The sequence below is a fragment of the Nuphar pumila genome, chromosome 3 (assembly GCF_984573655.1).
Source record: "Nuphar pumila chromosome 3, dmNupPumi1.hap1.1, whole genome shotgun sequence".
In the NCBI taxonomy this organism is placed as follows: Eukaryota; Viridiplantae; Streptophyta; class Magnoliopsida; order Nymphaeales; family Nymphaeaceae; genus Nuphar; species Nuphar pumila.
Genome location: NC_143251.1, coordinates 106,629,128 through 106,643,093, shown reverse-complemented (window position 1 = coordinate 106,643,093; position 13,966 = coordinate 106,629,128). Strand labels below are relative to the sequence as shown.

The 13,966-nt window shown below is 37.8% G+C and overlaps 1 protein-coding gene across 1 annotated transcript in view; it reads right to left on the bottom strand.

Annotated features, from left to right (window-relative positions):
- LOC149843213 (uncharacterized) overlaps positions 1–7,666 on the bottom strand; it is a 36,751-nt gene extending 29,085 nt beyond the window's left edge. The window contains exon 1 of the mRNA XM_089999652.1: positions 6,083–7,666. Within this exon, the coding sequence (XP_089855778.1) occupies positions 6,083–6,160 (78 nt within the window). The 5' untranslated portion in view covers positions 6,161–7,666. The remainder of the gene's footprint in view (positions 1–6,082) is intronic.
- Positions 7,667–13,966: the final 6,300 nt, after the last annotated feature.

Genomic DNA, 13,966 nt, shown 5'->3' with positions numbered 1-13,966 from the left:
CGTTGTGCATGTGTACTCCTTTGAGAGTGTTTATCTTGCCTTTGTGCGCAGTTTAGTCTATTGAGAATATAGTGCCTTTGAGCACATAGCTTTAGTCTTGAAGACATTTTCACATGGTGCATGATAAATGCTTCTTAAGCATTTTGTGTATGAATAAAATATTATTTATTTTTCAAGTGTTCTTCCATTTATATCCTTTCAAGGGTGATGCTTATAGTGTCTCCAATAGACACTTTTTTTATGAGTTCTTCGTGCATTTATGGAAGACCACCATTTTATTACACTCTTTTGAGAGATTTGTATGCTTTTTAGAAGACTACCATTTCATTTAAGATAATTTTTATCATTTTATGCATAATTGTCTATCTCTTCTTAATGAATCATATGTCCTTTAAATAATCAAATCTTTTTATGATCAATGTTATGGTTCCTTAAAAAATAAGTTGATTATAATTTAATTTCATTTTTGAGGGATGCTCCTCTTGTCTTTCTTAATATCTAATTATTCGAAAAGTTATTACTATTCTGTTTAAACCATTTTATTCTTGCTTTACAATATATTGTTGTTAAAAAATTTGCAACTCTTAGGCTAGAATATTTTTCTTGTGCACTTGGAGCCTTCTTTTGGTTTGTTCTTTCTATACAGGATCTTTAAGATGTGATGCCTTCGATACATCATGGAGATAACCAATGAAGGTGCTTGAGGATAATCACCAAGAAAGGCGTTTTGAAGACTTATATTTGTAAGAATTTTCTGAGATGTCATAAAGATGAAAATTTTCCTTGAAGAATTTGACTTCTTCCCAAGATTCTTTTTGTATTTCCGAACTTTCGGGATAACTTTTCCCGTGAAGTTTGAGAGAGAGTGTTAAAAATATATATAAATACATATATATATATATATGTGTGTGTGTAAAATACTCGATAGGGGCATTTTTGTTTTTTTACATAGTTGTTTATAGAAACAACTATTTATTAATTAGGTTATTTTATTTTTTTTATTTTTATTTTATTTTTATTTTATTTTTATTTTATTTTTTTTAATCCCCTTTCTTGAATACGCATTGGGAGTCCCACATAGTGTCGTTGGGACCCCCAACGTTTCTATGGGGAGCCCCCAATGGCTCTCCCTTTTACTCCATTTGTTGTATAAATAGGGGTCATTCCCCCTTGTATTTGTATGCATTTTTCAAGGCTCATCTCAATAAATATTTCATTATATTTTTCATGATTGTGTAGTCTTTTTAGGCTTTTATATTGTTCCTTTGTGGACTTCTTGTTTGGTTGTCGTAGTGCTTGTCCATTATTGGACTTTGTGAATGCTTACGCATTCTTGGGTTACACTTCCGCCTATTTCCTTACAAAGTTCACATTGGGAATTGCCACATGATTAGAAAAAGTTGGTCAGTCATAGAATAAGATCAATATCCAATCACAGGTCTCCTGAAAAGACATATATATATATATATATATATATATATATATATATATATATATATATATATATATATATATATGACGCCTATGTGCAATAAGAAAAGCTGGATAGGATCTAGATGTTAAGGTACTCCCAGCATGATATTTTCTATCCAGCTGAAACTTCCCATCTAGAAATCATTTAAAGAAGAAGAGCCCTTCCACTACCTTTTAAAAGTGATCTAGCAGAAACCTCATAGCATCATAAATCATTAGTGGAACTAAAATGAAGTCCACATAACATGATGTACATATGTTCTTCAACTTTTCCATGCAAATGCACAAAAGAATAACAACTGTCGACGATTTTTTTTTCTTCCAAAGAAACATTATACAGAAGTTAGTCCTTGGTTCAATATTCAATCTAACAAAAAGCCTAAAATAGATGGGCTTTGGTGAAACCCAATGACAGCCATCAGGACAGTTCAACTCATGCTTGATTAACCCTTGGGGCCCATCAAACTGGAAAAAGGACAAGGTCAAACTTTGGCCTGAATCTTGTCAGGCTTGTGCCAGTATTAAGCCCAACAAAACAATCAGGTCAAGACCCATCCAGAAGTAAAACATGAACAGGTATGCATGCACACACATGAGAACGAGTCTAGACCAATTAGTTTTGGATCTGGTCCTAGATCTTAATCAGACCCAAGCCCAAATTCCAGGCCAAGCCTGCCCATCCCCAAGCTGCAGATATGCACACACATGAGAACAAGTCTAGCCCAATTACTTTCCGAGCTGGTAGGCCTTAATCAGATCCTATGTCACATGGATACGGCTGAAGATACAGAGGTACAGCCATTTTTATAAAGTTTTCAATGTAACTAGTACACAAGCGGATACAGAACGGCAGTCAAAATGGAGCATCCATGTGACATAGATCAGATCCAAGCCCAAATTTGTGGCAAAGCCAGCCCACTGACAACCTGCTGAACAGTGGAAGGCCATTATAAAGCCCAACATACTTTACCAACACCAGCAAACAGTAAATGGTCCCACGAAGGTTAAGCATTTTGTTTAAGTAAAACTGAAAGTCTTGCCAATGGTTTGTCATGTCTACCATATTCACAATTTCTGGTATGAACCTATACAAAATTGAGGATGGTTTGGTAAATGGAGGACCCACATATATCCTTGTTCCATTGACACGGGCTGTGGAAGGAGGACTTTGAATAACACCAGGTTGTGCCTCTTAGTTTTACATGTTTTGCTACCCTTGTTTTTTCTCAGCAAGATGTAAATGTAGTGTCATCTCTTTTTCCTTTTTGGATTTAAGAAATATTTCATAACAACAACTATATTCCTTTAATAGTAGTGACATGATTACATGATATCTTGACCAAGAAAGAACACAAACCCAACCTAGGCTGCCAGTTGCACAAAATTCAGGGTTACTTTGGTTTAACAGAAGAGATGAAAGCATTTTGGGAACTTTTAGACATTGCATGTGGCAGCAGACGGCAATCAAGATTTATTCCTTCAATCCAACACCTGGATCAAGAAACCATAACTCTTACTTTCAAGCATAATCATCAGCATTCAAGCATGTATATATGTTCTCATAATCACACTGAAGAACATTTTGGTTTTGGTAGATAATCGATCAGTACAATGTAAAGCCAGTAGATTATCTACTGGACAGCAAATTTCTACATGATAACTAGCATCATCCCATGTAAGCTAGTGTAAGATATTGAAGCAGCAGAAAAACCTGCTGTCATAATCATATCTAAAATTTAATATGGAAAATATTTTCAAGCTTTCTGCTAAACATACTGTCACAACACATCCACCCTACTACAGGAACACATAGAAGGATGAATCATTGACAATTGAAACTTCAGCAACTGGAGAGGTTCCCACCTAATCTACCATATTACCACACCACACATTCACAAGAAAGAAATGACTCACTCTGTTCATTCATACAGCCCAAGATTGATAGTACATTTGTCTTAATAACATCTAACATTTCAAATATTGTTGAATAATGAAAAACCTAGTTTAAGATTATGACTTTGAGTGATTGGACCTGAGAACCTACAAGTTCATAAGGATCTGTTTAATTCTAATTCTCACAAGAGGAGATAAGATATTTATGATTTGTTTTGGGATTGTAAGCTAACCTATATAGAAATGGAGATGCGGAAATGTGTACACACACAGATATATATGTGTGTGTGTGTGTGTATGTGTACACATTTTGACATCCCCATTTCTATATAGCTTACAATCCCAACACAAATCATATATATATATATGTGTGTGTGTGTGTGTGTGCGTGTGTGCGTGTGTGTGTGTGTGTGCGTGTGTGTGTGTGTGTGTGTGTGTGTGTGTGCGTGTGTATATGTATATATGCAACATAAAGCATGGTATCAGGCTCGACATAACCAAGAGGATTTTGGCCTAAAAAAACTGTAAATCACTACTTATAAAGCCCAATTGTCTAACATTTGTTTTTGTGGCACAAATATAGGAAAGGGTCCAGAAGAAGCATAACCAACTTGCTGCTCTCATGATATAGTGCACGTTCCAATGTAATGAAGGAAATATGGCTGATATTTCAAGGATGCAAAAGTAACAGATGTAGGCATGTAGCTGATGCTACTCCAGCAAACAAGGATTCAAAGGATGATTCATCAAGGAGATGATCATGATACCATTTAGGAAAAACCGGTATATCAATGAATGATGATCCTCCACGTGGTGAACTGGGAGTAAAGAAACAGAGCAACCTACAAAGAATAGAAGTGATGGACATGCAACTTAACCAGCTTTTCTTGCTTTCCAGTTGTATTTGATGCAGTTTTTTACCATATTCTTTTCTCGCTTTTTTATGATAATGTTCATGTTTTTGAATTTCATAAATTGTTGACATTAGTTGAAGATATTCACAAGTTTTTAGAACTTTCTTCCTTATCCCAAGGTTTATGCATTATGCCAGATCATTTGCCTTGGTCGTTTAACCTTTTAGAGAATAGAAAATTGGGGCAATTACACCAAACACAGCTCTCATTCAGCGGATGCAGATACCCACTAGATGACTTTCTTGGCTAATTGACAGTTTCTCATTCATCACCAACCAAGCTGCCCCTACAGGGGGAAGAATAGAGAGTTTCCAGTTCAAGTGATGAATATACTATTTCACCATAGGGAGCATTTCCAGAAGAGTGACCCAATTTTTTTGGTATAGCATTTTTTAACCTTCTTAGGCTTCAGATAACTGGTAAAATTGATGATACCAACCACCCATCAATGTGAAAATTAGCTTCTGTTATGTTTCAACAATTATGTGCTGCCTGTATATATTTCCAAAAGACATACCAACCAATAGCAGCTTATCTACACAATGAGCTACAAAACTCTATTGCACATTTTATTGTGCACGCCTATTTCTGAATCATGATTAGCAGAAGGATGAGCAACTGTATTTGCATAGCCTCCATAACTAGAGTCTACAAAATGGCCCTGGCCACATTTTTTGACAGGGATATAAAACCTACTCAATAATCTATGCTAACATAGCCATGAATGATATAAGCTGGCACTAGAAGCCCAAGACTAGTATCTAGGAACCAACAGTGGAAAAATCTTGAAGTGTCCACGAGTTGGGCATCCACTATCACGTGTTCCTCTGCATCCTTCTGAGAGCAGGTTGACCAATAGTTACAATATTGGTCTGCTCTTGCTTTCCTAGTTAAAGCAGCACATAAGAAACTTTATGTTTATGGATATAGATCTGTAGAAGCATGGATAATGTATAATAGAGACCAAGAGAATTATCGCCCAGAAGTTACTCTGCTGCTAAGTTGCTCATCCCTCGTAATCAGTTCAAGTCAACTCAGTAAATAAGAATAGACGGGCTGTTAACTCAATTGGTTCAGCCACTATACCATTCTATAAAAGCACCTCATGTTTCAAAAGATTGTCCTAGCCTTCTCCACTTGCTGATCCGCTTGAGTTGAACAACAGTTCTTTTGTATTCATATTCATCTAAACATGGACGCATGAGTGTCAAAACAGTAATTTGAATAACAAGACGAATACATTTGACACTTGTTTAGTAGTTCTTTCCTGTTGAGTGAGACTCTAGATATCAGTTTATATATACTGTCACAAGGCCTTTGTTGGACAAACTTATGACATTATGATTCTGGATGCATTCAAATGCAAGGTGGAATCTGCAGCTAATATTGTTCTAGTCCTCAGGTGTTTAGCCCAACTCAACCATATAATTCAGTTCACCAGCAAAAAGCCTCTGCCTGCCAAAACAAATCCTGTGAGGAAATGTTTGAAGAAACAAACTCCACACAAGATCCAAGTAACCAACAACTCATTTTCAACTAAACAACATAAAACACTGCCTATGTAGGAGAAATTTACAACAATAGTGTGTTAAATCAGGCGCACCATTTAACAAAACAAACCAGCATCAATGCCAGTAATAGTGAGATATCACAAAAGAATAATGTTTTTAATATAAAATAATGACCAAAATCATATATAGAGATTCAATAGAAAAGTGTTTTTTCAACCATATTGAAATTGTGCTAACTTAGAATCTACAGTTCTAAACCAAATGAAGCAAAGTAGGAAATCGGAAACCAACCTTTAGCAACAAATCTAAATCGCCAGTTCCAGTTTTCTTTTCATATCCCGGTGGTGGGAACGGAAAGCAACGAGACATTGCACACAATACTTGGATCAGCAATGAACTCTCCTTCCACCGAGCAAACAAATCCGGTTAATTCCCAAAAATGCTGTTCCGAACCCGGAACGGACCTGTGCTCGTGCTCTTGTTCATCCACCATGTCCCCAGTTTCATTTCCAACTTCAAAATAGCTCCATTTTTTTATCTCTCTTCCACCTGAGAGCTGAAACCCGTTTCCGCAACACTTCCAACCCAACTACACACTGACTGAATTGCAGCACGCCTACCTCGGTGGCAGAAACTAATTCAGCAGCGATCAGCAAATATCAGAAAACTGAATCAATCACAGGCAAATGAAAGCTACTAGCCTACTACTGTAGGACTACACTCTATTAGAGCTGATTTGTTTATGTAAACAACCCCAGAGGGGTACTAAAAAACAGTGGTACCCCAAAGCCCGATCCCTTTCTCCGAATTCTGCACTTCGCAGAGCCATCGACCGCTCATGTCCAACTAAACCCACCTTCAGTAATCGCGGGTCAAGCATTTCTCACGCAAAGCTCTAACCACAGTGTTGATCTCAAACAGACTTTTTTTTCTTCGAGATGGAGGCAACCACTTCAGAATCGAATCACCGTATATAGTTGGTGCAAACCAAAACTTTCACGGGCGATGCTAATGTACAGCCTTCTCCCATATCCCAATTCAGAATTTTCCGTTCCACAGCAAGGATTCAGATAAGTGGGTCATCGAGTGACAGCATCCAAAACCCTGATCCCGAAATTACCTCCTCCGGGGTGCCGGCTTCAGCCAAGATCCCAACCGAAGTTTATCGTTCAGAACAATCTCATATCTTCAAAAACCTCTAAACCTAAAACAATTTACAGAAACCAATAAACACAGGCTAGAATCTGTTCCCTCTTTACTGTTTCCGCCACAAGATTTTGATCCCAACCCTAATCTTCAAATACCACCATCCGCCTCTTCAAAATCCCAATTCCTAGAAACCCTAGAGAACCCCTAAGTCAAAAACCGGCAGAAGGGGAAACCAGGAACCACAAAGACAGAGAGGGCTTCCCTGTCCCAGAGATCGGAGACGAGTCGCCGGAGCAGCGGTGGCGGGAACGGCCAAGTGGGGAGGGAGTTAGTGAGGAAGTTTGATTAAAAACGCATCACTAACAAGAGAAAACAGGAGATCAAGCGCACCAGAGTGGGGGAAACAGAATATATGGGAAAAAACGATGATGGTGATGGTGATTGATGAAGAACGGTGATTAGAGAGAAAGAGGGCTTATTCTCTGGTTCTTGTGATGCTTATATGTTCCCTTATTTTCCTTCTTTATATTGCCCGCCGCTACAAGAAAGAGAGAGAGAGAGAGAGAGAGATTGTAGGTGGACAAGATCAGTAGTGAACAAAATTATGATTGTTGGGAGCAAATTGGAGGAGTCTCTGTATGTGTGTGACTATGGATTTGTACTCCGTGTGTAAATCTCAGAGAGAGAGAGAGAGAGAGAGAGAAAAGGAGGGTTTGGGGTTTCCCTTCTGAGACCCACTCCTGTGGGGGTTATATTGTGGCTGTGGAAGGTGTTGATTTTTTTATTTTGAGATTTTATTTCGGATGTTGAACGCGAAAAATTTAATCCACTGCTGCCTCTTTCTCTCTCACTCTCTACTTTCTCTCTCTTAGGGTATGCTTGGAACAGTAGTAAGTTTCGGATTCTTTTGCATTTCCCTGATGTTGAAAGATGGAACCGGTCCTGTCAACAGTCAATCCGAGTCGAACCGAGTGCTTGAGTAACGTATCATTTGACAACTTTGGCATGAACACAGACATTGGTAGCGGAATCGAATTGAATCGGTCCCTTCTCCAGTCATAAATGGCCGAGGCCGATTCAAAACCTCTATAAAATCGGTCTATAGGGGCCTGAATTGGGCTATATGTAAGTTTTATGGATGTTTGCTTCTTTTTTTTAGTTGTTTTTAAAGGATCGATTCGTTTCGATTTGATTCAGACCGATTCTGTCCTGTCATGATGCAAGCACAATCTAACCTTATAGTAGGCATGCTCAAATTAGTAAGAATCAATTCTTGGATATGTTTTTTCAACAAAAAAATTATGTTTTTATGAGTAAAAAAAAATTTATGCATTCTTAGCCATTGATTTTTTTATCACTGAAAAAAAAAAACTATATACAGGTCAGATTATGATAATCCAAAAGTCAGTTTCCACTAAACAAAACCTATAGATCACGTTTATGGTGTTAGATGTGAAGATAAAAACAAATAAAAAAGGAGATTCTGCCTCATTTGCTAGGTTGTTTGCAAGTACTACAGATTGTAGCAAATATATATATATATATATATACTTGGGTAGCTAATTAGCTTGGACAACTTGGTTTAGGGGTGTCAACCGGTCTGGTTTACTCATACCTGACCCAAACCAAACACTATACGGTCTGGGTATGGTGATAAATAATAAGACCCGATTAAGACCTGAGTTTAAACCCAAAAGGTCCGATTAATACATGGACCTGGGTATAGTTTGAGAAATTTTATATCAAACCCGGACCCAACCCGAGTTTCGATTAAGACCCGCAATTTTCAATGTAAAAATGATAAAAAAAAATATGATTTCACCCAGTTTGGTTCATGTAGTTTTTATCCGAGGCAGGTATGGTTTTTCTTATAGTAAACCCAATTAGACCCAGGTATGAAACCGATTGCATACTCGAAAATCTGATCCAAGCCTGATTCCACTTGAGTCTGAATCAAACCCCGACCCATTCACATCCTGTTGGTGGTGTCTAACCAAAACGCTAAATTCCTACAAGCATTGAGATTTAAGGCACGTTTGCTTGGCCCCCAAATGATAATGGTTCTTTCACAATTATAAGAAGGATGATTTTAATTTCACATTTCTTGCATGCAAGCAAACTCGAGAAAACAAGACAATGAAATTCGAAGTCACATTTGAGTCCATTTTACTCACTTAGATAAGTGATTCCAAATATCATTGTCCAACCCCATAGTTTGGAATCATATGCCGCATGAGATGCAACCAATTGGACGTGGAAAAGTGGGTCTTTTCCTCTACTTTCAATCATTCTTGCTACTAGTAAACATTTTGAACCGTCTATGAGCTCTTTGGTGTATCAACTCATCCTTACTGTTATATTTAAGAGAAAAGAATAAAAAAATATATGATTCAGTTCTCATATTGTAGGGATTATATATATATATATGCTATGCCTTTGGATTTGGATCATTGTGTTGCATATTGATTTGATCCAATCAGGGGCTCATAGATGGGTACAACACGTTTATATTAATGTATTTGTACTTTTCTTTTTAAAATTTAAATATAATGTGATTTTATTTTCAACTTCAAATTATATACATGGAGAGAGAGAGACCCAAGTTGGCAGCCACAGCTCGGTTCAGTGGACAGATGCATATGATGATAAAAAAGAAAGAAAGAAATTGTTTTACTTGGATTGAGAGAGGAGGAGACTGTGGAACACTCTTGACTCTTGAGCACATGGCCGTCGTGCCTTCTCCACGACCATACTTTCTTGTGTGTTCCACGTGGCGTTACCCCACCAATGGTTTCATTGTTGAAACCACGAGCTGCATGGTACACGTTTCAATTTATGATTGGACGCTAACCGCTCGTAGGATGATCTGGCTATCCATGTGGACCATACAGTGACCTGCTGCTTTCCACCTCATCGCCTGTTTCTGTATCAAAAACTTGTGTTTTCCACTCAGTAACTAAGATCCACGCCTGCAACGCACGCGTAGATTGATGATGCTATAATGACCGTTCATCTTAAAATCGGTTGTTTTGTTTGTGTAAATAACTAATAAGTGATCAAAACAGGATTTAGCCAAATTAATGATAAGAGCTTGGACTTTGACCCAATATTGTCAGTATCGTTGCTAATCGGTCTGAACTGAATAGATTGATTTGTATTATATGGGTCAGGAATCGCCCTGAATCGACTGATTTGTTTTACATGGGTCAGAAATCAATCATATCACTATATGAAACCAAGCTAATTTGGCTCATTGTTTTTAAAACATGGTTAATTTTTTTTAATATTTTTGTGACACGTCATTTGCTGGTTAGAAATTTTCCGATTCAGCTCAGAATCAGAATCACCCGATTCCTTGAATCTCATTCACATACATTTAAACATCTCATTCATATACATTTAACTCGGTTTTTGGCCAAAAAAGAAAAACTTTAACCAACTAGACTACTTTTAGCATCTTTACCCTCCTATGAAAAAAAAAACTTCGAATGTTTTTCCCAGTGTCGGCAGTTATCGGCTGACACGTATCGTATCGGCAGAAAATCTACACGCATCACTCTTGAATTGGCTAATTTTTTTATAAATGTAAAAAATAGTTAAAATTATTTATAATATTTTTTTAATGGCTTTAACATGTGTCACGTTCTCATTGACATGTAATGGTTTTTTTTATTACTTTTTGGCTGACTTAAGTATCGGTATCGGTTGATTCACCTTGAATCATTGGCCAAACGATACAGGGCCCGATACCGATAATGACAACATTTGTTTTCCCCACTAGCCTAGCATGCGTATGCCTTAAATTTGCGACAATCCATACTTTTTTGAGGAATCACTAGTATTAGTAGGAGGGTTCCAAGTCCAAGCTGCTTTCCTTTTCTATATCTTAACATGAGGTATAAATTATTTAGGTTTCTTGTAATATTAGTTCAATGCATAAAGGAAGGCATTAATGAGAATATCAATCTATCTATCAAGGAATATTGGCCTATATCCAAATCTTGCAAGTTGTGTTTGACATTTTGGATTGGGTTCAACCTTGTGTGACCTTGACACAAGGCATTAGTGGGGAGGGGTTTACGTGAATGTGAAGGGTATGGCATATGAAGGATTCAGATACATGAATGTCATGTATGTAACCCACGACTCTTCACTCAATATACATTGAGGCATGATTGCTTCATGAGTGCAACCAAGGTGCTCTCTTTCTCTCATTTGGGATCAGGGTCTTGCTAACCATCGACTTGATAGCTTGAGCTCATTGTGGGTGTCGATGCGTTGAGAAGAACGATGAGCACCTGTGTCAACACTCCTTTTGTTCATTTTCACTATGGCGGCTACCAATATATGTTTTGTTTATTACATTATGGTTTATGTCAACATTGGGTTATGGGCCCACACCTTGCATTCACTGCGTGTGTGGGTGCGCTCTTTTGGATGTCCATCGAAAAAAAAATTGGTTTTCTTTTTTCCTTGTCGGATTCTCGTTCGGTCTTTGAGATATCGGATGGTGACAAGGAAGAATAAGGTCGATGCACCATCACCTGCGGATCAACAACCATTTTTGCCTTGCCGCATAGGCAATGGTGGTTGCCACCAACAATCAAGGTCGTCTTAGCTGGTGTATGAGAGGGTGAGGGTCAGTTCACATAACAAACAAATAAACAAAAAAATTCATGTTTTTTTTTCAGTCTTGCAGCCCTCTATCGTTGCATACATCAGTGGACGATGGTGGCTAATGGTGGTTGGTCGTTGTTGACTGACCGTCGCCGTCAGTTGCAGTGGTCACCCACCTGTAGCGACTGCAGGTGATGGAGGTTGCTGGGATGAGGATGTAAACCTCCTTCTGTAAAAAAAGTAAAAATAAAAACCATTTTTTACAACCACCACCACTCACCACCAAGTGGAGGTTGTCGCTAGCAACAGTTGGTGGTGGTAGGTGTCACTGTAGTGACAAGGAACCAAAGCTCCCTACCTACACTCACTATAACCGCCAGCAGACGACAGTGGTTGGTCGTCATCGATCGGCCGTCATTGTCAGTCGACAGCCTATTAGGCATAAACTTTTTATGCAATTTTTGCCTTGTAATATTCTACTAAAAGCCCTACATGGCTCACAACGACGTTTCGGCCTTGTAATGTTTCTATAGAGTTATATACTTATAGTTTTGCATTTCTCTTAATAAGATTGTAGTGCGTGGCATTGTTGTATATTTCTCATGTTCAATGAATTGATTGTTGTTGAATGTTCTTATCTCTTCCTCTATTCTCTCATTCTTTCTTTACTTTCTCTTTGTTTTATGTAATTGTTGTCTCCTTGTAATTGTGTGTTTGCATGCAATACTGCCTATGCACTTATTGTTTTCGAAAAGATCCATTGTATTCGCTTTTAGAACTCACTAAGGCTTATTGGGTCAAGGTTCGCCCAACGCCGCACGTGCTTTTGAAGTTTAGCCCGTGACAAGTGATATCAAAGCTTACTTTACCCTGGGCAAAGTGAAGTATGTTAAGTCTTGCTCGACCAATCGACAATCGTTGATCACAAATTTTAGAGATTCTGGTGTGGTAATCCCACCAAAGCCAAAGCGCAAGAAAAAAAAAGGGATTGAGATGTCCAACACTGAGGAATCATGTTAAAACTCCTTTGGCAGAATCCACCAAGCTAGAGAGATTGGTGGAAAGACTCATGTGAGATATGCAGGAGATGAAGACTATAGTATTTAAAGCCTCTATCAGCTATCAAAAGCTTGATGACAAGCTCAAGACTGTGAATAAAGACCTTCAAAGAAGGGTCGTGTTGCTTAAAGATATAATAGACTCGATCGTTGTTGAGTTGTACAACGTGAGGGATCAAGGGTTTAGGATGTAGCAGAAGAACCAGACTTTGGAGTACGCAATCCTAGCTCTGAAACGTCGACCAACGATAGGTGGTAATGGTGCAATCGATACGTCAACTACCCGTCTGAATGTTCCTGAGCCCAATAAATTCATTGCCACTCACGATGCCAAGAAAGTAGAAAATTTTCTTTGGTAGATGGAGGAACACCTCTAAGCAAGTTATATCGAGGATGAAGCAGTCTAGATTCAAGTTGCCATACCGTGGTTGGGTGATGACACCATTGTCTAGTGGCAAAGAAGACACAGTGACATAGAGAAATGACTCCACGTCATTGATACATGGGATGGCTTCAAAAGATAGTTGAGAAGTCATTTCCTTCTAATGGATGCCAATTATCTAGCGTACAATAAGATGACGAGTTTAAAGTATACTGGGTCTATCCATGACTACGTCAAGACCTATTTAGCCCTCATGTTTGAGATTATATATATGAAGGAGACATCGCCTTCTCCATTTCATGATAAGACTACAACCTTGGGCAGAGCAAGAGTTGCAGAAGCAGAAACCTCTGGATTTTGCTAGCACCTTAGCAGTTGCAGAAGTACTCTCAGAATTTTAGCGAAAACCTAAGTTCAAGGGAAGACAACTTGTAATGCCCCAATTTTTTAAACTGAAAATTTTAGGAAATTTTCTTTTTTTTAGATCTCTTTACACGATTTTTAAGAACATAGCAGAAACACTTTTTTTTATTCGGTTCAAACCTTGGGCGAGTTATAGTTACCAACACACACTTGTATGACTATAATAATTAAATCAAATCATTAATTAAATTGCAATAAATCAAATATGAGTCTTTCAAATATCAAAGTTCATAAGACTAAAACAAATAATAAAGTAAATAAAATTATTTAGTCCTTCTAACAAGCCTAAAGAGATGTGACCCTCTTTACGCCACCCCGAGCCTCCTATCATCGCCCTTTAGCTTATTCGTTACCTAAAATATTTAAAATATAGGGGTGTTAGCCACAGTTCCAATAGAAAAACACCTTACACATAGGCATGAAAAGAATACAAATTTATAATACATCTTTCCCAATACAGTCAAATCATAGTATGTCATAACATATAAACCCAACACAGTTAAAGATCACAATACTAATAATTTTTTCATACAGAATTACACAATA